This window comes from Strix uralensis, chromosome 6 (genome assembly GCF_047716275.1).
Source record: "Strix uralensis isolate ZFMK-TIS-50842 chromosome 6, bStrUra1, whole genome shotgun sequence".
Lineage (NCBI taxonomy): Eukaryota > Metazoa > Chordata > Aves > Strigiformes > Strigidae > Strix > Strix uralensis.
The window spans coordinates 26,449,256-26,474,705 of NC_133977.1; the positions used below are offsets into that span (position 1 = coordinate 26,449,256).

The 25,450-nt window shown below is 37.1% G+C and overlaps 1 protein-coding gene across 8 annotated transcripts in view; it reads right to left on the reverse strand.

Moving 5' to 3' along the window:
- Nucleotides 1–25,450, reverse strand: part of SLC4A10 (solute carrier family 4 member 10) — a 172,147-nt gene that overhangs the window by 70,703 nt on the left and 75,994 nt on the right. For all 8 annotated transcript variants that reach the window (XR_012629496.1, XM_074873358.1, XM_074873354.1 and 5 more), the window contains exons 3-4: nucleotides 15,917–16,063; nucleotides 6,088–6,226 (exon numbers count right to left, since the gene is read on the reverse strand). Coding sequence is in view for 5 of the 8 variants with exons in the window: in XM_074873354.1 (XP_074729455.1) it covers nucleotides 6,088–6,226; nucleotides 15,917–16,063 (286 nt within the window). In the remaining 3 variants the exon portion in view is untranslated. The remainder of the gene's footprint in view (nucleotides 1–6,087; nucleotides 6,227–15,916; nucleotides 16,064–25,450) is intronic.

The window sequence follows — 25,450 nt, forward strand, 5'->3', positions numbered from 1 at the left end:
AGGTCTCATTTGCCTGTTCTCAGGTTCAGTGTAAATCTGGAGAGACTTCAGTAATGTAAAAGGATACATGAAACTGGCATGAGAAGATTGAGTCTTGTCACTAGCCAGCTGGATAAAATTTCTTGTATGACTTTTTTAATAGTTTACTGATAAAAGTTACACTGAAAATGTTAAAAGAATACTATACAAACAAAAAAACCAGAAAAGTCTGTTGATATAAGCAAAGGTGTTTTAAATTAAAGTTATTAAATCTTTCAAGCATACACAGATGTTGCTGCATGGAGCCATGCAGCCTGCCAGCTTGGCAAGGTTTGAACAGCTGCAGCCACAGCACAAGCCTCTAGCACTTGACTCAACAGCACTCAGCTATTTTATATGGACCAGGCAGCAGAGAAGTCAGGCAGAGCCTCACACCTTGACAGCACCTTCACACTTATTTCCAGACAGCAGGGAAGCACAGAGTCTTAACACCTCTAAAACTGAGCAATTTCCAGTTTTACCAAGCCTCACAGCCCAGTAACACAGCAAACACAGCTGTCCTCTTCTGTTCCTGGCCCACCTGCTCCTTCTTGTAAAATATGCCTGTGCACCCATATTTTAGATACTTTCCTTCTTTCAGTCCCTGTGTACCAGATTCTTGCCCTTCTGATGCCATCCTGCAAGGAGCCACCACTTCAGTAACCCATTCATCACCAGCATATCTGCTCTCTTCCTGACGCATTCCATTTCTTCCAACTGTACCAACTGCCTCCTAATCACTCTCCCATTATTTACATATAAAATATGCCCCATCCTCAGCTCTTCCGAAATCCTCAATCTCCTGCATCTAGCCCTCACCTCCTCTTTGTATTTAAACATTTTTCCCTCCATTTCCTCTGTGCTGACCAGTTTCCATATCTCATCTTTTCCCATGAGACCTCCTTCCTAGAAAACTACTGCTACTGCTCAAATAATCATACTTGCCATCATGATCATCTCCACCTGAGTTTCAATCAATTTGAACAGTGTAATTCTATGGGTTGCATCCAATTTCCTACTGTTACCAAAACTTACATGTTTAAACACATTATTATACATTGTTACTTAATGAGCCAACAGGCTAATACATAAATGTAAATCATACCCAGCTGAGCGAATTCTACTGGAATATACTTCTATTTTGATTTTAATAAGCATTACATGAGTTTACTCATCTCATCAAGGGAAAAACCATGTTTATCACCTTTTATCTTTTCAGAAATATTTCTCTGTCAGATAATCCTTATTTAACATATCAAATGAGAAACAGTAGCAGAAAACATAAAACAAACAAATCTCTAATCTTATGCACAGTCATTCTATTCTGTGTTCAAGTGGTTTAAAAATCATAATACCATTTTAACAACCCCCTGAATTCATGTACAGGATTCAAGGATAGAGGTGGCTTTGAAACCCAAATTCAGGCACGGATCCAAAGTTTGCAAATTTTCTACTCTTTTTAGTTTCTCAGAGAAAAGGACAAAATTTAATATATTTACTTTTGCAGTTTAACCTTTTAAATTGATATGGCTGATACATAAAAGCCTTTCACAATTTCCCAGAAAACACCACCAACCCTATTTGTATATTGAGCTCATGTGTCACATGTATCCTATGTGCTTGGAATATATTTAGAGCTGTCTTAGTTGTGTCTGATCACATAAAAGAGCAGCTTCATTTATATGGTTTTCCTTTACTGATAAAGACTAGCACAGGTATATCAATCATACAGTTTAGATTCTCTCACAGCATACTTGCTGGAACAAAACATGCCAACAAGAGTTTCAGCAAGGTATGTTGTTATAGGAAAAATATTACTCACTTGCATGCAAGTGTACATACACACATATACGTGTTACATCTTTTGAAGTCATGTCCATTGATTTTTCAGGAGTCAGTAAAAGAGTGCACACTTCATTGTAGACTCAGTTGCAACATATTGGTGCACAATATGAAGTGGGCGAGTTGATCATGATCTATTTTATAGTCTGTTATATGTCTTCAGCAGAGCTGGAGTATGTACTTAAAACATGCTCAAGAGTCAAATGTTATTAACGTAATCTTACAATCTGTATAAATTTCCACATGGGCTTTTGCCAGCCTACGCTGATTAGAAAATAAACCAAAGTAAACAAGCATGTCAGAAACAAAGCAGAAGTGACAAGTTTTTTGTGACCTAGTTTTCTTGGAAGAAAAGTTTTAACACAGGGGAGATGCATTTTCACTTCATATTTGTAATTTTGCTCTAGTACAGCCCTTTTCTAGTCACTATTAACAATTTACTTTCTAAACTATGGACAGAGGTTTATTTTCGTAACTGTGTTGTTTCATTAAAATTCAAGCCTAAACACTTTCCTGTTTGTTCCAAAATGTCTGTTTTCCTCCTACTACATATTCTTTTCTGTTTCAGAAACACAGTGATATTCTCCCAAAATTTTCATTGGATATTAGCAGATAAATGAGTCCCAACAGTTTGGGTAAATCTTGCTACAAATCAGGCACTACTTTCCAGCCACAACCACAAGAGGCTATAAGGATAGATTGGAACATGAATTGCTTTCCTAATAGCTGCAATTTGCAACTATACTATTGTGTGTATAAAATAAGCCCAGCTGTTATGCCTCAGTGTGTTTCTCCACAAACTTACTGGAAGTATTTTTTTCTGAATAGAAGTTATACATCATGCATTGTCTACACAATTTTACAGCTGGGCCACATACAAAAATTATGATAAAACTGACTATTGATTTTAAAAGGTATGTTTCTTCTGGCTTGAAATCAATTAATGGGGAAAAAATTAATTCATTTTATCACTATAGCTATATAACTAAGTTACTCCATTCTGCTCACTAACTAATTCCATGGATGAGACAGCCTAAATCAGATGCTGGAATGGAATAGGCTGTAAAAGCAGTGTACTTTCTTGGTCCTACTAATTAATCTGCAGAAATCCTACTACATTAATCTGCAGGAATGTTTTGCTCATGAGAAATGTTATGGGAACTGCAGAATGACAAACCTTGGAGTCTCCTAACTGCTGGGGGGATGGGGGGGGACAGACAGACACGACACTGAGAGACAAGAAAAGGTCTTACTCTTCCAAGCAAATGAAATGGGAAAAGAGAAGATTTACCTAAAGAACACCAAGCTTCAGTCAAATTTTATCCATGTCTCCCTTTGATATGTTACTCTTTTGATCAGCCAAGAACAAAATTTCTCAAATAGTTTTATGCAGTTTGATCAAGATATTTTTTAAAAATTTTAAGGCTGCACTGTACATGCACTTTCAATCAAACTGAAAATATGAAGATACAGATTTACTGCATCAGAGTCAACCCAACCCTTCAGTCCATGCAGAGTTTGGTGAAATGATTACAGAACCACTTAATGCCATCACTCTCATTAAATGCTGTTAATGACCAAGTCTTCCTCTGATTCATCTGTGTTTATCTACCTGGAACTATGTCCAAAGCCAGACAGTAAGATTTACAAATACTTCCAGTGACCTTTTCCACACAGATGGAAAACATACAATAAGGCTGGAACAGCAACAAACTCAGGATGTATCCTCTCCATACCATACTTTTAATCAAATCAATATCTCTGCAGTCCTGAATCAATCACCAGTATTGAAAGTGATCCATTGTATTAGTTTGTAAGTATATGATCTTGCGTATTAAACACCATCCCGTTTCTATTACTCTACTCAAAGTCACCTTGTTCTTTATATATGATATTGTTATCTATTTCTAGAGTAACAATACCTACTTTCTTATCATCAGCAAGTTTCATTACTATAATCCTATTTTTGTCATTCAATAACGAAGCTATTTACTAAGACTAATTCTTCAGAAGTTAGTTGTCCCCACCCTCCACACTAAGTTTAATCTTTCAGCATTACCTGATGCACCTCTTCAATTAGTTCCTTACCCACTAATACAATTTTTTACACTAGAACAGAATTTAAATAATAAATTCCCACTGCTGTATCATATCAAATGCTTTACTAAAAAAAACATTGATCCAGTTTTCTCTGTCAGATAAACAAAAATCAATTATCTGATTAAATAGCATTAAGTTAGTCTGACATGATACACCACTCTATTGCATTTTATCCCATTTTACAGTTAGCTCCTAGTCTTCTTTCCTTCAAATATTGTCCTAAGCCTTGCATAGCTCTGAAATCAGGCCTCTATTCATTCCAATCATTTTTATTCTTTCTTGCATAGTGTTGCTGTGTTTGCTGGAGTACAACTACCCACCTGATAGATTCACAGAAAGATGGGATTTACTACATCCAGGAAATCCATGTTTTTTCAGCTTTCTAGGATGGAAATTATTGCACCCTCTTATTTGGACAGATAAAGCACTTTCAGTATTGCCTTCATTTTGAATTTGGTCATTTCACTGCCATTTCCTCCTGTTCAAAAAGCCAGCCTCCGCCACGCACCAAATGCTTTCTGAAATTTTTGGATCCAAACCGAAAAAGATCATTTATCTTGACCAGTTGTTTCTGCATGGCAGTCACACTCTTTTTTTTTCATCTTATTTCTAAAGCTAAAGAAATTTTTACTATTAGCTGTTATACTTCACTCTTGTATTTTCTGAGCTCCAAAAATACAGTTTTCTTGGCTGTTTTTTCCTGTCCTTTTTCAACAGCCTCATCTTGTTTCTGTTAAACATTTTTGATTCTTTAGTTCCCAGATGACAAAAGGAAAGGCTATACATAAATACAGATCAATCTAAATAGAAATTCCTTTATTTCACCTATTCCTTTCAAATTCTGTCTTAAGTATTTATGTCAATAAAAATTGCTCTGATTTTTCAGAAACACAATTCTACAGTGATTTGCAAACAGATTTTTTTAGTTGAACTAAAGAAGCTGCTATTTCCCTGCCCAAAAATAACATAACCCAGAGTGATTTTTATTTTTAATCACAATAGAAGCTGATACCCTTCCTATAAGAGGTTCTATGTATTCCTAATCAGCATGAGAACACTGCAGATGATTAACTTGATTAGATTTTCTTTCTCTGAATATTAATAAGATTATTTAGGAAGACTACTACATTCATTTTGCACCACAATCCCCATCTGAGAATTTTCTACATGTAAAGGCCTATATTTAGCATCTGTCTATGTCTCCTATGGACACTTAGGGGAAGGGAAGAGCATAGAAAATTCTGTGGCCCTCTGGGAAAGCAGGAATTTGCAGTAAAATTAAAGGGAAAGCTAACAGCCATATTCATGTCAAACAGCCCACATACATAGTTTCCCGCAAAATCCTTTCAGAAATTCCACAATTTTTATCCTGCTGACACCAAAGATGTGGTCCACAGACTTCGGGGCACCATTGAGGAACACTGTCAACAAACACTGGCACTGAAAGAAAGAATTAAGGTTCTAAGAAGAAAAATGAAGCAACGACTGCTGGGAAACATAAAGCCTTAATGAAACTAAGCAAGTCAACTACTATTTAGGTGCTCAAGGAAACAAACAATGCAAAAAAAAAGTTCTGTTCCAATATTAATTTTTTTCAGCAGAAATGCAATCTAAACAGTCTTTTCACACTAATTTTGCAGAAACAAAATAATCCAACAGTGAATACTCAGTCTCAAAATCAACTGATCATTGACAGTTACAATATGTAACAGTTTTAATGCTCCAAAAACAATCTAAGTCCTTGTTTTAATCTTTTTATAATGGTGATTTTATCAATTTCTTGAGGATTCAAACAGAATATGAAGTTTGAAAGTTTCTTAAAATGATAAGCTAAAATATGAATAAACCCAGTAATTTTTAATTCATATACATGATATGTTTACTTCGCTTTTTTTTCCCTTGATATTCATTCTGACCTATATTTCATAAATCCAGATGAAAACATTTGGCTCTGGAAAACAACAAATGCCATTGTAATACGAGCAGTCTAAGGATTAAAATTATAGTTTTATTTAAGCTTTATATCCAAAATCTGTTCCTGAGCTTGCCACAGATTTGAAATCATTCCTCAATACACCAGCAACCAATAGGTACAGATAATTTTTTAAAACTCATGAAAACACTCACCTTGCTGTCTCCCTCCACTCTGCATCCTCTCCTTCACGCCAACAAATTTCATCAAGCTCAGTAAAGAGATCATGAGGAATGTGTTCCTCATCATCATCTTCTGTTCCAAGAATAAACTGCACCCTTTGTGATGGGGTATCTGGGGAAAAATAAAAATATCAAGTCCAGAACACCCATTTTCTTTCCCCGAGCAAGCAAATATCTAAAATTTCATGAGCTTATCCAGACTCTTTCATGCATATCACTTACTGCCACACCAAAAACATTAGTTATGCTGTAAGAGCATTTATACACAAACACCTTCAGATTGAGACCTCTTTATTTATTGTAGTTGCCTAGTCTGCTAATTAAACAAGTTCATCTAAAGATAGAATGTGATATACAGAAGTAGTGACTATGGGAAGCTGGAATGGTATCTCTCAGAAAAAAAGGCAGCACAGATAGCATCATAGGAAGAGCTGATAAAAGTCCTTTACTCCAGTGCTACAAAAACTACTTTGCCACACCAGAAGTCTTAATCTACAGGTCTAGCTCAGCTAACAAAGCTGGTATAGTAAATGTGCATTCTTTGTTTTACCTAGCAGGAGAAAGAAACCAAGAGAAACATCTCTAACGTCAATATACAGCTGGGAACTTCAAAAAGAATACACCACTATCTACACCTTCCATCCCCTGCTCCTTTGTAAACCGTTTCTATGTGGTTAGGCTCTTCCAGATGAACAAGTTTATCTGTTCCAACTTCCCCATTTTATTCTTCCTGTCTCTCTCTTCCCTTTACATTCCTATTACCAGTTATTTTTCTTCATAACTTTTCAGTGCAGACCACTAAATATATTTTGGAGACATACTACTCTTTTTTCATATCACTCAGAAAATTTCCAGTACTCACAGAGCACCTTAACGTACATGTATATTCAGTGTTCATAGTTCAAATGTTGTAAGTCTTAAAAAAAAAAAACAACCCTATTGGCTTATTTAAACGCAGATCTCAAATGAACAAACTCTGGATGTCTCTCTAGAAATACATAGTTATTTTTTCTGCTAATGTATTTTAGATTTCTGAGAGGAACCAAAAGTCCTTTGTGAGAGCCAGGCTGCCAGTCAACTGAAAAATTGATTATCCAGCAGAACAGCTCAGAACATTGTCTAAATGAAGATCTGTTCTACAACCGCATTTGTAAGACAAGCTACAGTATTTTCCATCTAGCAGTGAAGAGCATCCCTGCGTAGGATCCTCAAGCTCTCTGAATTTTGGAAAAGCTGAGATGATAGCACTCACTGAATGCTAGTTAAAGAGCAAATACTAAACTGGTAAAAAAGAACTAAATGGGCCACTGATACAGGAGATTAAATTCAGCAGTAAAGATACCTTTTTTGTTAGTAGTAGTGGTAAACTTGCTATATCAATGTAACACACAATACGTAACAGTTTTCACCTGAAGTCTATTTGTTTAAACAGAGTGTAAAGATATAGTACAATCAAGCCTACTTACTCCTTCACAAGTCAAACAAATGAAACCCAGGAAGAAATACAGGAGAGGAAGTACAGAGAGAGAGACTCAGGTACTACTAAGCTCTGGAGAATAGAACTGCAGGGGACAGCTAAGGGGACAGAAATTACTTCTGGTGAATCACTAGAGAACAGCAACAACCTCCTCCACTAATACCCTTTTTTTTATTACTCTTCTCTCTCACTGTTCAGTCCTCTTTTTTCTTTAAGACCATTTCAACCTCTATTCTGGACTCCCTTCCAGACTATCTATCCAATTTTTTCAAAGTTCTTTATGTTCCTCATATTCACATGTTGGTATGTTCTAGAGGAGGATAAAGTAAATACAAACATCAAGATTTAATCTGAGACTAGAAAGTACATTCTGGTCAAGAAGTGTGCAACTTGTTAAGACTATTTCCCAGAAGAACAAAATTCAGTGAGATATGAACTTGCAAAGGACGAGTGCATATGACTAGTGACAGAACATGGAAAATAAGCTACTTTAGTAGAGAGCTGGACTGTAGTGAGAATCTGAGAATAAGCATTGCCAGGAACATCCTGTACTCTTGATAAAATCAGCACTAGAACTGATTTACAGCAACAGCTACTGTTAAGTAATAAATGAGTAGTGTTGTACAGCAGAGCTGCAGTTTTATGACAGTTATGATACTCATGCAAATGTGCACTTCCAGTGTGGGAAGGGAAGCAGAGGATCAGAAGTCTCTTGAAGGCAGGTGAGTAGTAACGAGGAAACACCTTACTGCTGTGATTTGCTCTTACTGGGTCTTCTGTGTAATATACAGCTACTTGACTGACAACAGGGAAGAATCTATATAAACAACAAAATATGCACTAAATTCCCTTCTTCCTTGTTAACGCACCAGTAAAACTAGCTGCTAGGTTCTAGCTAACTTTCTTTGCTGAATTTGTATTGGTGTCTGAAACCTGCAAGCCACAGCTTGATTTTCAGACACTAAACTGGAAACTGAAAAGTTATTGTTTGCTTTACAGTAAAATGATTTTATTTCAAGAACAAAACCCTAAGAGAATCAAACAACAGGAACACAATAAAATAAGAAAAAAATCAGATCTGTTGGTTCTACTTATAAAACTGAGTTAACAGGATTACTCATGTGAGCAGTGCCAGATGGACTTGGCTCTTATTCATAGGAGTAGCAAATACCAAATATGTCATTAATGTGTTATATGGAAAATGAGTAATATGTGATTCAAAAACAGTATGAAAGAATACTTCAATTGCTGACTGTCAAACTGTGATAACTTAATCTTCAATGTAGAAGCATAATATTTGCAAACTAGGACACTCAATGTTTTTTGAAGTCTAGGAAAACAGAAATTGGCTTAAATATTATCTGTCTTTCCCTACTTCAAGTAGTACAGCCAGCGTAAAAAAATCTTTCATATCCTATCACTATCGCCAATTCTATCACTATTTCTAAAAAGTAATGAAAGTAATCTAGATTAAGCTAAAAAAATGAAATTAATGGGACTAATTTGTTACGTTGGTATTTCTATCACTGCAGCTGTTTTATATCAGAGCACAGAGATATTAGAAGCAATGTGAATTTAAACTTCTGCAATAAGCAGCTGATGATTCTCCCAAGTAAATGGCTCATCACCAGTTCAGGAAATCCTCCAGGACCAGCTGGGATTGGGCAGAAAGTCTGGTACACAACAGGAGCAGGAGTACCATCACCAACCACCCGTGCTTGGCTAATGAGCCATCTCAGTCAGGAAAAGCTGAAGCAGCTTTCTGTTTCCTGCGGCTCCACCAGCCCATGGGAGCCTCCTGCCAGACTCTGTATTATACCTGGGTTTCTCTAGGCTTGTGCTCACATCATCCGTGCAGCACTCACACATCCAAACTACCTCTGATACCTCAAATTCATTGCATGCATGGAAAACCTGAGTATTCCAGATTTTAAAATCTGTATAACTCCACAGTTAAAAGGGTAAAAACTAAGACCAGGTGGTTATGCTATTGTCAAAAGCACAAATTCACACTGGGATTCAGTGACGCAGAATGGAAGTGACCCTGCAGCAACCTGACACACCGTTCACTACTATGACTCTTTTTAAAATCATTAACATCCCTAAAACAGAAGCATGATATGGGCATAGACATGCCAGAGCAGCAGAACTGAAACCCAGAACTCCTAATAACCTAAATTCCTGGGGGCAACATGAAATGCTGCTCCCTGGAACAGTGCTGAGTTCAGGCAGGGGGGAACGGTGGCCTACATCATCATCCTGCCTTGCAAAACACATGTAGGGAGAGAACCATAACTGGTATTTCCCCCATTTAGAACATCCCCAAGCGCAACCACAATTCTGGGTCAGGACTGCTCCCTCTTGCCTAAGGGAACAAGGTGAAATCAAGACTTGGGCTGAAGTAAGAAAGCAGGATCATTCTCAGTCCCTACACATAAATTCGACGCAGCAAACAACTTGCTCCACTGCACCTTTCAGAGTGATCCACATCTCCTCCTCAGCATGTCCCAGGATTTCTCCTGAGACAAACTGCCCTGCCATTGGGCGGAACTGCATGCAATCTGCCCAAGCCATGCCACAAGCAGAAATACAGCCTTGGGTACATATAAAATATATCCAAATTTTGTCCTCTGCTCTTGATAAACTCTAAAGAGGGTGCAAAAATTAATTTCTGCTAAAACTGCATTAGCTCAAATGTCAGAACAGGTTTCTGTATTTCTAAGCCTGTTGAGAACCTGCATTTAAGGGTTGCGCTCTCTGCATTTTCTTCACATGAATTGTTTCCATCACCTCAGGGCTATGATAAATAATCTTATTTTTGGATCTGACAATTAGTAGGCTACTATTTCTTACAAGGATCAGTAGATGTAGAGGTGAAAAATTACTTTTTCTACATTAGAAAACATCATAGACAAGATTTAATCCATGCCTTGTGCTCTTGTACATTAAAGTAATATTAAATACACAAACTTTTTGTTTTGATTGCTCACTGCGCAGGACAGGCTGCAGACAGGGAGTGAACTGATATAACACAATTGACATCTGTAATAACTCCTTTCAAAGGAAGGGGAAATAGTGTGAAAAATTCACAAGATCACAGAAAAGAAAGGATCATTTCACACACAAACATTCATCATCCTCCTGTTTGCACTCAACAAGGAAGTGGTGGATGGGGCTCTTCCCCCACTTCCTTCCTGTGCAGATTGGATTTTGTCCTTCAGCTCAACAATCAGTGAAGGTAGGGGTCATAAATGATTATTTTTTTTAATTAGAAAACATGGCAAAAATTAAAATAAAATTACAAAAGTCCACATAAAATAGTAAACAGCCATACAGCACAGTTCTGAAAATCTCTTCACAGACCTTAGAAACCATGTGTTAGGTTGGGAGAAAGTATTCCCTTGCTTGCTCCTCTGGCATTTTATCCCTATACATATAATCTCGTTTTCAGGAAGTACTCTCTGCATTTTCTTCAAATAAATTGTTTCCATCACCTCAGGCTATGACAAACAAACTTTATCCTTTAGATCTGACAATATGGACAATTGCCAAGGTTCAATTCTCTTCTTTTTGCTAGACCCTTAAAACTTCAGTTATGATACATTATTTTAATCCAGATTTGCTGCAATCTGTTCCACAGCTGCCCAGAGATTTAAATTTCCAAGTTCATCCTTTGGCAGACAAAGACTATAGTTAAGGATAGGAGAATTCTCTTAACAGCTATCTTTACAAATAATTAAATTTGCCTCATTAATAGCCCCTTTGAGGTTTGAGGTTAACTACCAAATATGGTCAGCTGAGCCTTTTCACTATACTTTCTTCAAGCCCCTCTAGTAACCAAGTCCCCTTTGCAATTCACTTTTTCGCTTGCATTACCTTCAGAGAGCCTTTCCTGAACCGTGTGTACGGTCGTCTATTAGGCTTACCTCCAGGGCTGCTCAGCTTCCCTTGCCACGTGAGTATCATGAGTTACAAATTTAAGCCTCTTTAAAACTAGAGATTATTAAAGCCAGATTTCTTAAACTAACCAATCCTTGCACAAGCCCCAACAGTGTCTAGTCCTAGAAGATGCCACAGAAGCCTGAAATCAAACCACAGTCCGTACAGCTGTGATCACCCTCATAAAACCTGTCCTTAAAGACACCCTGCTAAGCGCTAAAGTCTTCCTATGCCACCCCATTTTAAAACAGAAATATAAATATCTTTAACTCATACTAGCGAGTACAAGAGAGCTGTTTCACTGGTTACAGGCAAAAACAGACATCATAAAGACCACTGAAAATTGCCACTAAAATCCATGTGCATACCAAGCAAGTGCAACCCTACCAGCCAAAGGGAAACCTGCACCGGGCTTTCAATGCCACCATGACCCTCAGCACTGATGGAGCAGTGCTGGCTGGCTTGTGGCCCTGCAGCTCACCAGGGCTGGCACCCATCACCCTCCCAGCAAACAGCACCAAGGACCTGCTCTAGGCTAGAAACAACTTTTTTGCCAAACTAGTTTTCATTTGCATCAGTTCCTCAATTTAACTCACAGAGCAGCCACAATACTTGCCCCACAAGGAAAGCTGTGGAGGAGGGGCACAAAACTAGGCATGAAACTGTGACCTTAATTACAACAGCAGCATTTCAGCTGGGAATGGTAAACCTCTACAATAAAGCAAAGAGCATTACTGCATTTTTAACTAGAGTGGATAGTTTCACTGGATTTCTCCTTTTCTTTCAAAAAATTATGAGGCAAGATGGTGGAAATCTAGATCTTGAAATCACTTAGCTTACAATTTTTACCACCCAAAAAATCGTCTCCATGAGAAAGCCATGTAATCTGCAAATTATGCAATTCAAAGGCACATCATTATGGCAAAATGGAAACATCTTGTACAACCTCATTTCATCAAGGGGCAATAGACAGACAGGGAGAATCAGGTGTGGGGAAAACAAAAATAAAACTTGAGTAACCGATCTGTGCCCCCAAATGACAGGACTCCTTTTTATTCCACTAACCACATATTTTACATATTATTTGTCTACAAGCTCTGAATCTGCACATCGAGAACATTTGGGTTATTTTTGAAAAGTGACAGTAGGAGATTAAAAAAAAAAAAGCTTATGAGCTGCCATCAGAATGTTCTAAAAAATCTATTCTCTGCAGAAACCTTCCCTCAGGAAGTAGCTGGTACAGCTTTCCCAGCCAGGATTCAAAGGGATTACCAGGAAGCTTCCAGCCATGGGCATTACATAGAATACAGGTGTTTTCTAGCCATGTTGATACAAAGAAAACTGTTTAAGAAATTGTTTTTCACTGAATAGGAACCAGATGGCACCTGTCAACTCTTGACTAGGGCCTGCACAGCCCCACAGCACTATATGCATCACACAGCTCCCTGAAGCAGTGATAGCTGAGCAAGATCTGCACCTAATGGTATTTCACAGATGAAGTTATAACTTATACAGTTATAAATTATGACCAAAATTAATGCTTCATCCCATGCTTGGTTAACTGAGCAGTCTGCAGCACTTCATGTCTGAATATTTCAGGCCTTTACTTGTTCCAGCATCTCTATTATTCAGTTGTTGCATCTTTGGCTTTTATTATACCTCCTTTCATACTTCACTGCTTCAAAACACTGCTAATTTATTCTCTTGTATCATAAAAATCCTAATGTAATTTTCTGACTTACTTCAAAGCACTGTTTTCTATCAGCTGGTCTCATAGTGCTTATTTTCTCTTTCTTCTTGCACCTGCTCGCTGAAATGTTTTTTCTTTCCCCTCCTCCCTCCCAGTTCCCAAGAATACAGCCTCCTACTATTCAGCAGAAATGCGTTAAAAGGTGTCTAGAGGGAGAGGGAGCTAAGCATTTCTGCGTGTTCAATTAAATAAGAATGATTCATAAATTAAGGGACTATTTTGGATCTGCTCTCTTACGTAGCACAGTCCCTCACATTGAGCTATGCATCAAGAGTATGAACTGCATTTGTCTTTGCTGCAACCTCCTTCAGCCTCTGGGTACTGTTATAACCCTGAGGTCATGGGAAACGAGAGCTAAGAAGCATTATTGAGGTTTAGTGGATTCAGATTTGGCACAGGAAGTATCTGTTGCTTCCTCTGTGTAAATAAAGCATAGAAAAACTATGCTTATATTCTTTCTAAAGGCAATGCTTCTCCCCAGACAGCACAACCTGTCTGAAACTCCGTAAGGAAAATCCATAGTAAAAGTGAGGATGTGGATATAGACTACAGTTAATCCCTGTACAATTTTATCTGCCTGCTTTGACTGCTTAACCCCTTCATCACCGTATAATTTTCAGATTTTCCTTCATAAGGCAAGTCCCCTTCACTGTTGTCTATAGGATGACACATTCCTCCTGCATGGATAGATGTCAAAGTCTGGTTCTCTGGCCAAACTTCCAGGATTCAAATAGCCAAGAGGAAAAAACTTTAAGTTTTACTACTTAGATATTATTTCAGGGTGGAAAAATTGGCTATTTCCAGATTTTTCTGAATGTTTCGTCGTTCTGTCTTTGGCTCCTTTGAACTGTTACCAGCCAAGCATTTTGAAAAGTATCTTCAGCACTCTGAATCCAGAGGAAACTTGCATGTTTCTGGCTTATGTCTTGTCTGTCCCAGGCTTTATAAAAGTAGTAATTTATGTGACATGACCTACACACCCTTTAATTGGTAGTTATAATACCTTCACAAGTGAAAATGTGACTTATAAAAGTACAGTCCTACACTTATTTCAAAGAATTGCCTGTAGACAAGTGCTGTGAACACCAACTTAAGAAATGCACTTCAAAATTGTCTTTTTCATACTACTGCTATTCCACTCTTGAAGCTCTTTTGGACATAGGCTGATTTTCACTTAACACATAATTGTGTTGAACAGTGCATTTTATCGTGCGCACAACTGTCAAAGACTATTAAGGACAGATTCAACCAGTTAATTTCTTCTTTTTTTTTACTTTTGACATTAGGAAGGACACAAGCCTGGGTCTCCAGAAGTTGAAAGAACAGAGTTAAGTTCTCAGCCAAAATGTGTCACATACTGGCACTTAAATAAAACCAGATGACTCAACAGAAGACATTGCTTCATAGTTTAAGATATCTCACTTCTTGGCTAATGTAACTTTCAATTGTTTCTTTTTAATCTGACATTATATGTATATATGCATATTCTTTTTGAAAACTATTTTAATAATTTATGAACTTTGTTGTTTTCCAAGAAACCAGTTTCAATATAGTACTTGGTCTTTGTACATTTGAAATACATTCCAGACAGAACCACCACAGCCAATTTTTTCTTCACTGTTCAGTCTTCAAAACATAACTCATATCTACAAAGTTTGAAAGTCTTGACTTTGTTTCATTCTCAGTATAATTCACTGTGAACGATTTGAGTATTTCAAGCTCTTTACAGTATACTTAACCATCAGCACCTATACTTGCTCCAAAGCTTTCTACATACATAATACAAACTTCGGATTAAAAGAAAGTCTTATAATTACTATTCTGCAACCTGAAATTACATTGGCACATTTCCCTGATGATTTTAAAACATTCTTCCATTGCACACTGACAAACTGCCTTCTATACATGCTTCCATTGTATTTTCAACACTCACTATAGCCTTGGACATTTCAGCACATGCGCTTTTTATTTCTGAACAGCAAATAATATTCTCATGTGTTTTGAGACAAAGCTTGACTAATTTATTCACAACTACCTTTTCCTGTTCCCTGTAAAGTTTTTTAATTTAAGATTTTGAGAATTTTAGGAGTGTTGTATCAGGTTCATATATTGAAAGGTATTTTTTCCTGTTTGCCCTCAAGTCCTCAGTCAGCAGACTCATCTCACAATGGCACATTACAGCATCATGTAAGGAAAAAGACAAACACCATTTGAATTGCAGTTCACGTCTGATAAAACACTGCAGCTGCAGTAACATCAACATTATTACAAAACTGATTGTAAAGAACCATGTCTCCTCTATGTTACGCTTTAGGGGCAAACACTCCAGAGCCTTCACTGAGGGCAGCTAGTGCCATAAAGCACTTACACCCCGCTCAGCAGTGGTGGCAGTCTACCTTTATGAGAACACTTACGGACAGTCTCCTACAGTGGTAGAAACTACTAAGATTTCTCATGTATTGACTGCCACTGGCTGCTGCCCTTCATTAGAGAAACAAATCTTGGCTCTCCAGCAGAGACTGGAGATGCTCTGGTGTGCTCTCCAAAACCCCGTTGCAATCATGTCCATGCCATAACAGGACAGAGTATGCATAATCATACTTAAAAGATCTATGCAAAAATAAAATTTATCTTACCAAAAGGAGGAGACTCTCTCCCATCTTCTAATCCCGAATCTCGCTCTCTGTCTCTCTTTCTGTGTTTATGTCCACGGTGCCTATGGCGTCGGTGACTTTTTCTTCCACCCAGTGGCACGTGAACTCCAATGAACAACGTTCGATGGCCTATAGGTTAAAAAAAGTTACCTTTTAAAAATGGGCTGTTATTATGTTGCCACAATATTAATAGCCATAATTGCATTAATGCTATAATAATTATTATAATTGTGTAGTTGTATAGTATTGATTTTTCTAATGTTAATAGTCATAACATTATTGATTATAATAATGATGATGATGTAGCATCACAGATATACAACCCCTTGATACAGCACCAAATTCCATTATTGAAGTCCTTATGATGCAGTGGCAGATTATTTTTTTTTTTCTTCAGATTTGCATCTCTTTGTGTGAACTTTCATTAAAGCCAGACAGGTGTTTCTGTAAAATGTCTTCCAAACAGTAACATGAAGAGACACATGGATCTCTTTGCATTGAACATTTGGTAAAGTTGCTGTTTGCTTTTTGTGTACAGGAACTTTATAAAACTCACTGCTATTTATGAGCCAAACCTTGACAGAACTCTTGTGGGAAATTCACTGAAGGGAAAAGGAGGAAGGGAAAAAAAAAAAAAAAAAAAGAGGCAAAAAAACTCGATAAAACACTATGGAAGCTAGACTGAAAAATTCCTCTACAACTTTATGTGCTCACATCATAAATACATTGCTGGTATCTTAGGGGGCTTTCATTTATTCTATTTTATTTTCTCAAATACAGAAAAAGGTACATACACGTTGCCATACCTGCCACCATCTTTGAGCCTGAGGAATTTTATGTTGCTGATGAAGCCCAAAACATTTAGCTCTCTTAGCTATGTGGGCTAACAGGCTCAGAGCACAGTAAAGCATTTAAAGGAGGGAAAGCACAGGGAAAATATGTAGAAAGTACCACAAAACAGAACAAAGGGGAAAAGGAATCATGACTCACTACAGGCAGGTCTCCTACATTTACTCAGCAGAAAGACACAGTCCAGATTACTCATCTCAGGTAACATTTATTTTCTCCTTGAAATGAGCATAACTCAGCTAGTGGATAATTGCTGCTTTGCTGTAATCATTCAGCAGTGTCAATCATTTGAAAAAGGTCAAAAACACATGCTAAAGTAGCACGTGATCTCTAATCCCATGGAGACTCGAGCACGGGCAGAAAACACAGCAAGACAGCATTTGTCACAATACATGAAAGAAATTCAAGGCTGACAAGAATTCTCTGCAGAGGCAGAACTAATAAAGCTGGAGAAAAGGCTCTGGACACCACAGTAGTTACTTCCTCAACTCTGATTCATATAGAGGAGCCTAGAAAGCAGAGGCATCCATTTTTGGAAGACTATTCTTGTAGAGTCAGGAGATTTTTCTGAAGCAAAGGCCATGAGTTGAAAATGTATTTATTTATTTATTGATTAGACACCTCTTTCTTCTTGCTTATTACATTCAACCCAAGAAATCATTTAAAAAGAACTGCTGCCTTTGGTGTATTTCAAATGTATCGCAATCAGTGGTGCATGAAACAAGAAAAAATGTATTCCATAAAAAGAATTCATTAAAAAGATACTGAAGGACAGCAATAATGTAGTACTCAACAACTCCTTGGCCCCTGAGTAGAAAAAAAAAAACAAAAACAAAAAACAACGTTTTGAAAGGAATGAGGTTACCTTTCCTAAGACTTTAATCATTTACACAGGTGTAAATAGATTGCTTTTTTAATTTAGCAATTTAATACATTCCTGCTGCTTTGTGATAGAAGTGGACATGCTTATTCTAGTTTTGTGCCACTTCAATGCTTAGGTTGTACCTGCATTAAGAAATGCAGATTCAGGTTCACACTTCAATTAATTTCCAGGGCTGAATCCAGGACTTGAGTCCAGACTGTTCTTTATTAAGTAAACTGGGAAACAAGCCCTAAAATGCCAGAACTTTCATGTGTCAGAATACCACAATAATTCTCCCTATACAAACTGAATCAGTTCACACTAAAAAGAAAACAGGATCCTGAAAACTGAAATGGATAAACAGGAAGAAGCAAAATGGATTTTATTCCTTCTGTGTGAACCTACTGAGGCCAACAAAATACTACCAAGGCATCATTTCAATAAATGTAGAGAGGAATCTATGTAATCTATGTCCTTGAACAAGGTTCAGGCATATAAGAAGAGAAAAAAAGAAACTGTCAGGAAAAGAATAACATTCTATAAAAAAATGACAGAGCAAAAAGCAAAAGTGAAAAAATCTGAAAGAGTTAAGAAGTTCTGGTTTATTAAAAGAGCACAACTATGGAGCAAAAAAAGACCAGCTGGGAACAAAAGAAAAAAATAATGAATTCTAAATTGCTGACAAAATGACAGTGAATGATAGAAGGGGGGTGGGGGAGAAGAGGAAAGATAAAAGAAATCCAAATAGTAAAATGACCTTACTTCAAGTAACCTTTTGATGGTAAAGTTTATAAACTAGTGCCCAGAATGTACTTTTTCCTGTACAAGTTGATAGAGGCATTACTAAAGAAGAGTTTTCAGTGGATTCTGTACATTTCCCAAGCCCAGAATGCCAACCACGAGGCTCCCCTGCAGCCTCCAGGACAGAGCAGGGCAGAAACACCATGCTTTCTCCGACGTACAATTTCTTGCTGCCTTACTCTGGAGGAGCATCCAATGCTCCAATGAAGTTCTTCAACAGATTTTTTTTTTCCCCCCTAAAGACTTACATTATTTGAACATGAGAACAATTTGAAGATTTATATTAAACAAGAACTCTGCTTAATATAAATCTTCTAACAGAAATACCAAATGAACCTTTAAGCCACAATTCTAAAATAAGGAACAATATTTTTTAAAAAACTCTACATTTCAAGAGGATCTAAAAAGGATTTGCTTTTATTCCCATTGCCATAGGCAAGTTCCAAGAATCAGCTAGACCCTGTCATTTGAAAAGCAGTTATTAGAAGATTTCTGTCCCAACATAACACGAATACAGGTTCGGTATAGCTCCTGAACATCACTGACATCAGTTGTAAAATTCCAAATGACACAATGGAAGGACATTTCCTCCCCAAAAATACAAAATTGGGTAAAAAAACCTTTTTTTTTTTAAACAGATGTTTTTATACATTTAGCATCTATATTTACTATAATCTCTGTTAAACTGACTAAATTTTCTAAAGAAAAAACACCTATCATTTCAATTTGGTTGAAGTCAATTGCAGGATATCCAATAGGATTCAGATTTGTTCCCTGTAGTTTATAAATAATTGTATAAGCACATTTCCTTATTTAAGTGCTTTCTGTGTGTTTTATTACTTACTTCATTAGGATGCCGTCTAAAAATGCCTGAATATTGCCTAAATATTGTAAAGTAATTCTGCTCTGCTGTACATTTTCACAGCACCTAGCTGAATTAGATCATAATTTCTCATTCTTTTGGCAAGGCTACAAAGGCACTAAAGTATGGGAAATAGTAACAACTAAGTTACATCAGGGTATGTACATCAGTACATACCTGATGCACTGTTGACATCAGGTACAACCTAACAACCATTCTCATGCAGAATTTGCACACGGTTTTAAGAGGTGACTATAACAAACAATGGATTTATAACCCTTTAAAGCCAAGTCTTCAAAAATACCATGCTGGGCATTACTTTTGGACAGTTTTATCGCCTGCACTGTGCTCCATGTGTTGTAGAGTCCCATCACCTGAGAAAGGGCTAAAGTTATTAGCCAAAAATCTACAAATGGAATAATGTTTTATGCTTTGTTCCATGTTTACAAAACAGGCTTTTTCAGTTGTATTTTTCCAATGTCTGTGTTTTCTTGCAAAAAATGTTAATAGATGAAGTGGTCAATTACAGTTTATTTTATTATTATTGTATTTAGTCAGTTGCTTTGGTTTGCTTCTCCCCTCTTCCAAGGAACTATCCTGTAATGGGAAAATTCATACCTGAAACATTTCTTTATTCTGTCCCTCTCAGCCAAGGGCCATGATGGATACATTGTTAAGATATTTTTTGTGTGCATACATAGTGACACGTAATCGGGTCCATGAAAACATATAAAATAAAATGCACTCAGGTACACACATGCAGATTTGCGGTTCTGGACACACTTATGAGTTTGGTCTGTTGTCCTTTCTCAGAAAAAAATGTACATCTAATAGATCAAAAAGGATTTGTCTTGCTAATTCTTACTTCAAAATAAATGAAAAGACTTAATATGCTGAAAGGTTTATTCCTCTACGTGGTTTACATTATGTTTAATTTATGTTCTAGTTTTTTTAATCTGAATTAATTTAGATATCAGTGAGCCACAGGATTTATCTGGTCTTTGTGAGCTTTTTCAACTACCCTTACATTAACATCAATAGAGTTTTATCATGGAAAGACTATGATTTTGTGCCTACAAAAACACATTCTGAACTAAAATGTTGATTTATTCCAGATGTGCCACTAGGAAAGCTAAACATAAGCACATGCATAAATATTTTCAGTATTGGGATTTAGGAGCAAATAATTTTTAAAAACTGAACCTCCGAGAAAATATATTAACGTACAAAGACTATTTACAATCTGAAAGCTTATTAAAGAAATGCAATACACTGAATTGATCTGCTCTGCAATGTCACCTTTATACAATGCTACACATCCACTGTTAAACTGTATAAACATTGTTTTTAAAAAAAGACTATTCTTAAACAAATTGGACATTGCCAGGGAACAAACCCCAGAATATAAAGTTGGTTCAAATCTATGCATTTACAGCATAAGAGGCTTTGGCCCCTTGTGGTTTGAAGCATTAAAACACTCCTGAAGTAAAAATATTTTAAGATTTAAAGAAATAATGACCCTTGTTATAAAGTGTTCTTTTTCATTTTCACAGGATTACATTAATAAATCCAAATTATATTATAAAATATTCAAAAGGATCTTGTTAATTATATTTACTTTTCAGACCGATGAAAGTACATATAAGCATATGTAAAAATCAGAATTTGCCCTAAACTTTTGAAGAAAAATTGTACTCTGCTGTAAATAGCTCCACTTTGTGAAGGTATGAATTCTTTGCCATAGAAAAGACAGGTATGAAATATACTTTATTAATACATCTTGCAGAGACATTTCTCAGAATAAAATCCAGGCAGAAGGGTTGTTTGGGGTTACTGTATTCCAAAGAAGAAATTCTTCCTTACACCTAAATTTTATTTAAGAACCCAATAGTAAATTAACCGTCTAGAAAGGCAACCTCATAAAAGCAAATATTTTCTGCATAGCCCTTGAAAATGACAGATGTAACATCTAAAAATGGCTTGCAGAACCTGGCATTCTGGGTCTTTAAAACAGCAGTTTGTCCTAGCCATCTATCTTATTCATTACGTAAATACAAAGAAGAAGAAATATAGTGGTATTTCTAAAGCTTTGAAAACATATATCCCATTATCATTTATGGTGCTTGATGACTTACCTTATGAACTTCTGGAAATCCCATTACAATTGTTTGAATGGATGTGACATTGCAAGGGAAAATGGAGATGGAGAGAAAGGAATTATAAATGTTTCCCTTAATTCAGAGGAATTATGATCTTTTTAATGGAATGCTAAGAGTACAAGTATTTTTGCCCCGGCACCTCCCATTCTCCTTCCAAACACAATTTTACCACAGAAAACACATACCCATTTGGTAGGAAGAACACACATATGAAGCGTGTTCACCTCCCCAGCAGCAGAGTCTCCACAGGCCTCTATGTTACACCAGGCATGTGGGACTCAAGTGGGCTCCTTACTGAACCAACCAAGTTGGTGCATATTGGATAAAAAGTGACTGTCCTGGATTTGAACATCTGTGAGCACCAGGTGCTTGTGGTACATCTGCCTGTGCTGCCTTCCACCCGGACTGATCCAAATCTGCCTTAGGCACCTGTTGAGACCAAGGCTTTCAGATCTCTGCTCACAGGCATGATGGACTGGGGCAGATAAGGAAACAGATGGGTCTTGAAGCATCTCCAGAAAGAGCAAAGGCAGGCTTCTGTGACCTACTAAGGAAACACGTTGCAAAGTCAAGATGTCTTGAAAGAGAGTATTTTGCCAGTGGTTTGAGCCAAGTCTCACATGACTTCTGACCTCAGCAGGACTGGAGGGGTTTCTCCCTCCTCTGGAAAACACTCAGTGCCTTGAAGCTTCTTTTATGTATTGCCAGCTAGAGCTGAACCAAATGCAAGTTTCCATCCTCTCAGAAATGAACACTGAGGTAAAGACAGAAAACCAGCAGTCCATGTAGAGTTAAAAAAAATTTGCCTTTTTCCTTATACGAGAAAAAGTGATTATGGTGAATTGTGTAGGAGTAGAGTACATGACTCATGATTCTTTATTGTAGTGCAGCAGGGAGGCAGAGCTAAAGAGAAAGCAGAAAGGACAAAAGCAATGCTTTCTAAACCAACAGTTTACATTGCTGTTTGTGGTTATTGTTTGCTCAAGGGACATTTTTCACCTTTTTGCCATGCTATAATTTGGAGGAACTGACAAGAAAGCCTTCGCAAATTTTTTAGATCGTACATGTAACTTACATTCTAGGTTAAAGTACAACAGAAATTAGATAGACAAATAATTAAAACAATATCCCTGGCTCAAGAAAGCATTAAGGACGTATTGAATATAGAGGGTAAGAGCATCTCACTGAAGTCATTAAAGTTGAGGACCTTGTAAAGAGCCCCGATCAATCACTGCCCTCCCAGCAAATCTCTCCTTTTAACAAAACATTTTTCCAGGTTGTGACTGGGCTAAAAAGTCTTAAATGCACTTATGTTCATTCCTGATTTCCCTATGTTGCCCCAGAGGAGTCCAGAGGTGTTGCGTGCATGGTCCTATCATGAGATCTGGTCTCAGACCTTGCCAGACAATAGAAAAAAAAAAAAGTCAGCAGACAGAGAATGTAAAAGGACCCTCTCAGACACACACACACACTTTCCACTGATGGAAAGTGAAGCTGTGGTTATTGGAGTGAAGAATTTGACCTATATTTCTAAATTAGCAACAAGCAAAAAATAAATTGCAAACTCAGTACTAGCACAACTGTATGTTAAAAACAGAATGTGTCTGTCTTCTGATGTTGCAATTTTGCAGCTTTCACCAATAATGACAGGTTGGTTTATGTCAACTTCATTTATCAGAATTTCACAAGGTGAAATATTTGGAAATATTAGTCCCCACAAATACTGAAAGGGTTTCTTGTCAGTGAAGCTCAGAGCAAAGTCAAACTTTAAAACCCAAAGCTTATGACCAACAAAGACTGTGGCATTCAGCCAACACTATGTGATAACGTTTCCTTTCATTATTTCATTATTCTTCATATGACCTTTCAAAGAGATTTTGTGAAAATGTCCTGCAGAGTTATTCATGAATCTTCAAGGTGAACCATCTTCCCACAAACATGGGAACACCTGGGAAGGGACAAGAGACCCATGTGAAGGGACCAAACCAGGCAATTGCCAAGGCAAGAGTGCAAGCACAGTTCAGGTGAATAGTGAGGTCTCAAGAAATATTGAGAGACATAGGAAAAAGGAGACCAAACTAGATAAGAGGCACTACAGAAAGATGTGCCTTAGAAATGACAAATGGAACAAGTTAGAGCATGTAATACCTGGTAGGAAACAAAATGAAAGAATTCTGTGCTTAAAAAAATAATTTTGGCTTTACAAGACACCTTTTTTGTAAAGACCTACAGCTGTACAACCACATCCGACATTACAGACATAGACTAACCTGAATCTCTCTCCAACTCTTTACTTCCACAGCTTATATTCTACCCCCTCTAAGTCTGATGAACCTTGCCACAAGGAGCATGAGGTAGGTCAGAGTGAACATCAGGATGAACAGCACACCCAAGGGAAGCAGAGACAAGGAAGCCTGGAGCAGGGGATCTGTACTGATGGGGTAACAATTTATTTACAATAGGCTGTAGCGTCCTGGCAGACAAAGGGACAACCTTGGCCCTTGTCAACCTTGGTTGTTGTTCCTGTCTGGCCAAGCAGAATTAGTAGCTGACTTGCTTCTACATAGGGGCAAGGCTGAATCAAGCGCAGCAGGTTAATAAGATTTATGTTCTTTCAGTCCTGTGAGCTGCTAGGTCCTATTAATTTTCAGGTAAATAATGTTAGTGGCAGATAGGTCCACTATTATGTTATTTCTATAAAAAATGTCCAGCTCTGAGAATAAAAGCCTACTTCAATATCTGGAGCCACTCAGATTTTTACTAAATAATATATGGAGATTAGAGTTCAATCACAAAGAATTCTTCATATATTAACCCTAACTGTATATAATCCAAATTTCATTAAAATAATTTTTAAATTACTGTCACAAGCTAGAACAAATCTAAAAAAAAAGTAACTAAAATACCCATTTTTAATACTCTGGGATTTCTCTTTTTTTGGTCAGCAGGACATCTACTATCAAAATCAATCTTCATGCAGGTTGTTAAATACAAAACATCTCTACAAGCACACTAACATTTCAAATTAATTTTCGGTTTATTAAGTTTAAATCCTCAGCTTCTGCATCCTATTCAGTGTTGTACTAGTGATATTTATTTCCCAATTTAGCTTGAAGTCTTTTGTGACTTTCAGTAATCAGTCCATATAATCTAATTTTGTCAGAATGTATATTCTGATGCACAGTGATTTATATACTGGATACAGTGCTTTATGTGTCCTGAGACACATGAAGATGGCAAACTTGATTTCCCATGAGACAAATTTTCCCCACACCATTTTGGCAGATAAAAATGTATGAAACATAAAAAGCTTAAGCAAAATCTTGACTTCTCTGAATTAAGAGTCATTTTGTGATTTCCTCCACAGAGCCCAAATTCATCCCTGATTCATGCATGGACCTCCATCTAACAATCCTATCTCCAGCCATCTTCCTACTGAAGCTGCTTCTCAAACCAGGCCACATTAATACCCACAGCAGTTCTGAAATACTGCCACAAAAATCCAGGATCTGCAGCTGACCACCTCTAGCAAGGACAGCCATGGAACAGTCATTTTCACGCTCAGCTCATACAGTGGGCATAAGCAAAATACCTTAGTCAGACTGCACTTAGTGCCAATCCTTTTGCATATCTATACAGTCCAAAAGTCTCAGCATGTGATCTGAGAGAATCAGATCTTCAGACACATACAGATCAATCCAAATATTTTTAATCTGTGAGAGAAAAAGTAGGTATGTCCATTTTGTCAGAAAACTGGTACTACTGAACATGCACTGAAGCAATGGCAGAGAGTCAGAGACAACAACATGGAGTGTGCTGAGTGCAACTGTTTGTTGATGTGCACATCTGTTTATGAAACTTGCCTACTTGCTCCCAGTACAGGTACATGTACAACCTGTTCTTTTGCAATTGAATACTTCAGTATCCAGAATCAGTGCCCAATTTGCATTTAGGAATTCCATCACTGAAAAAAATACAAGCAT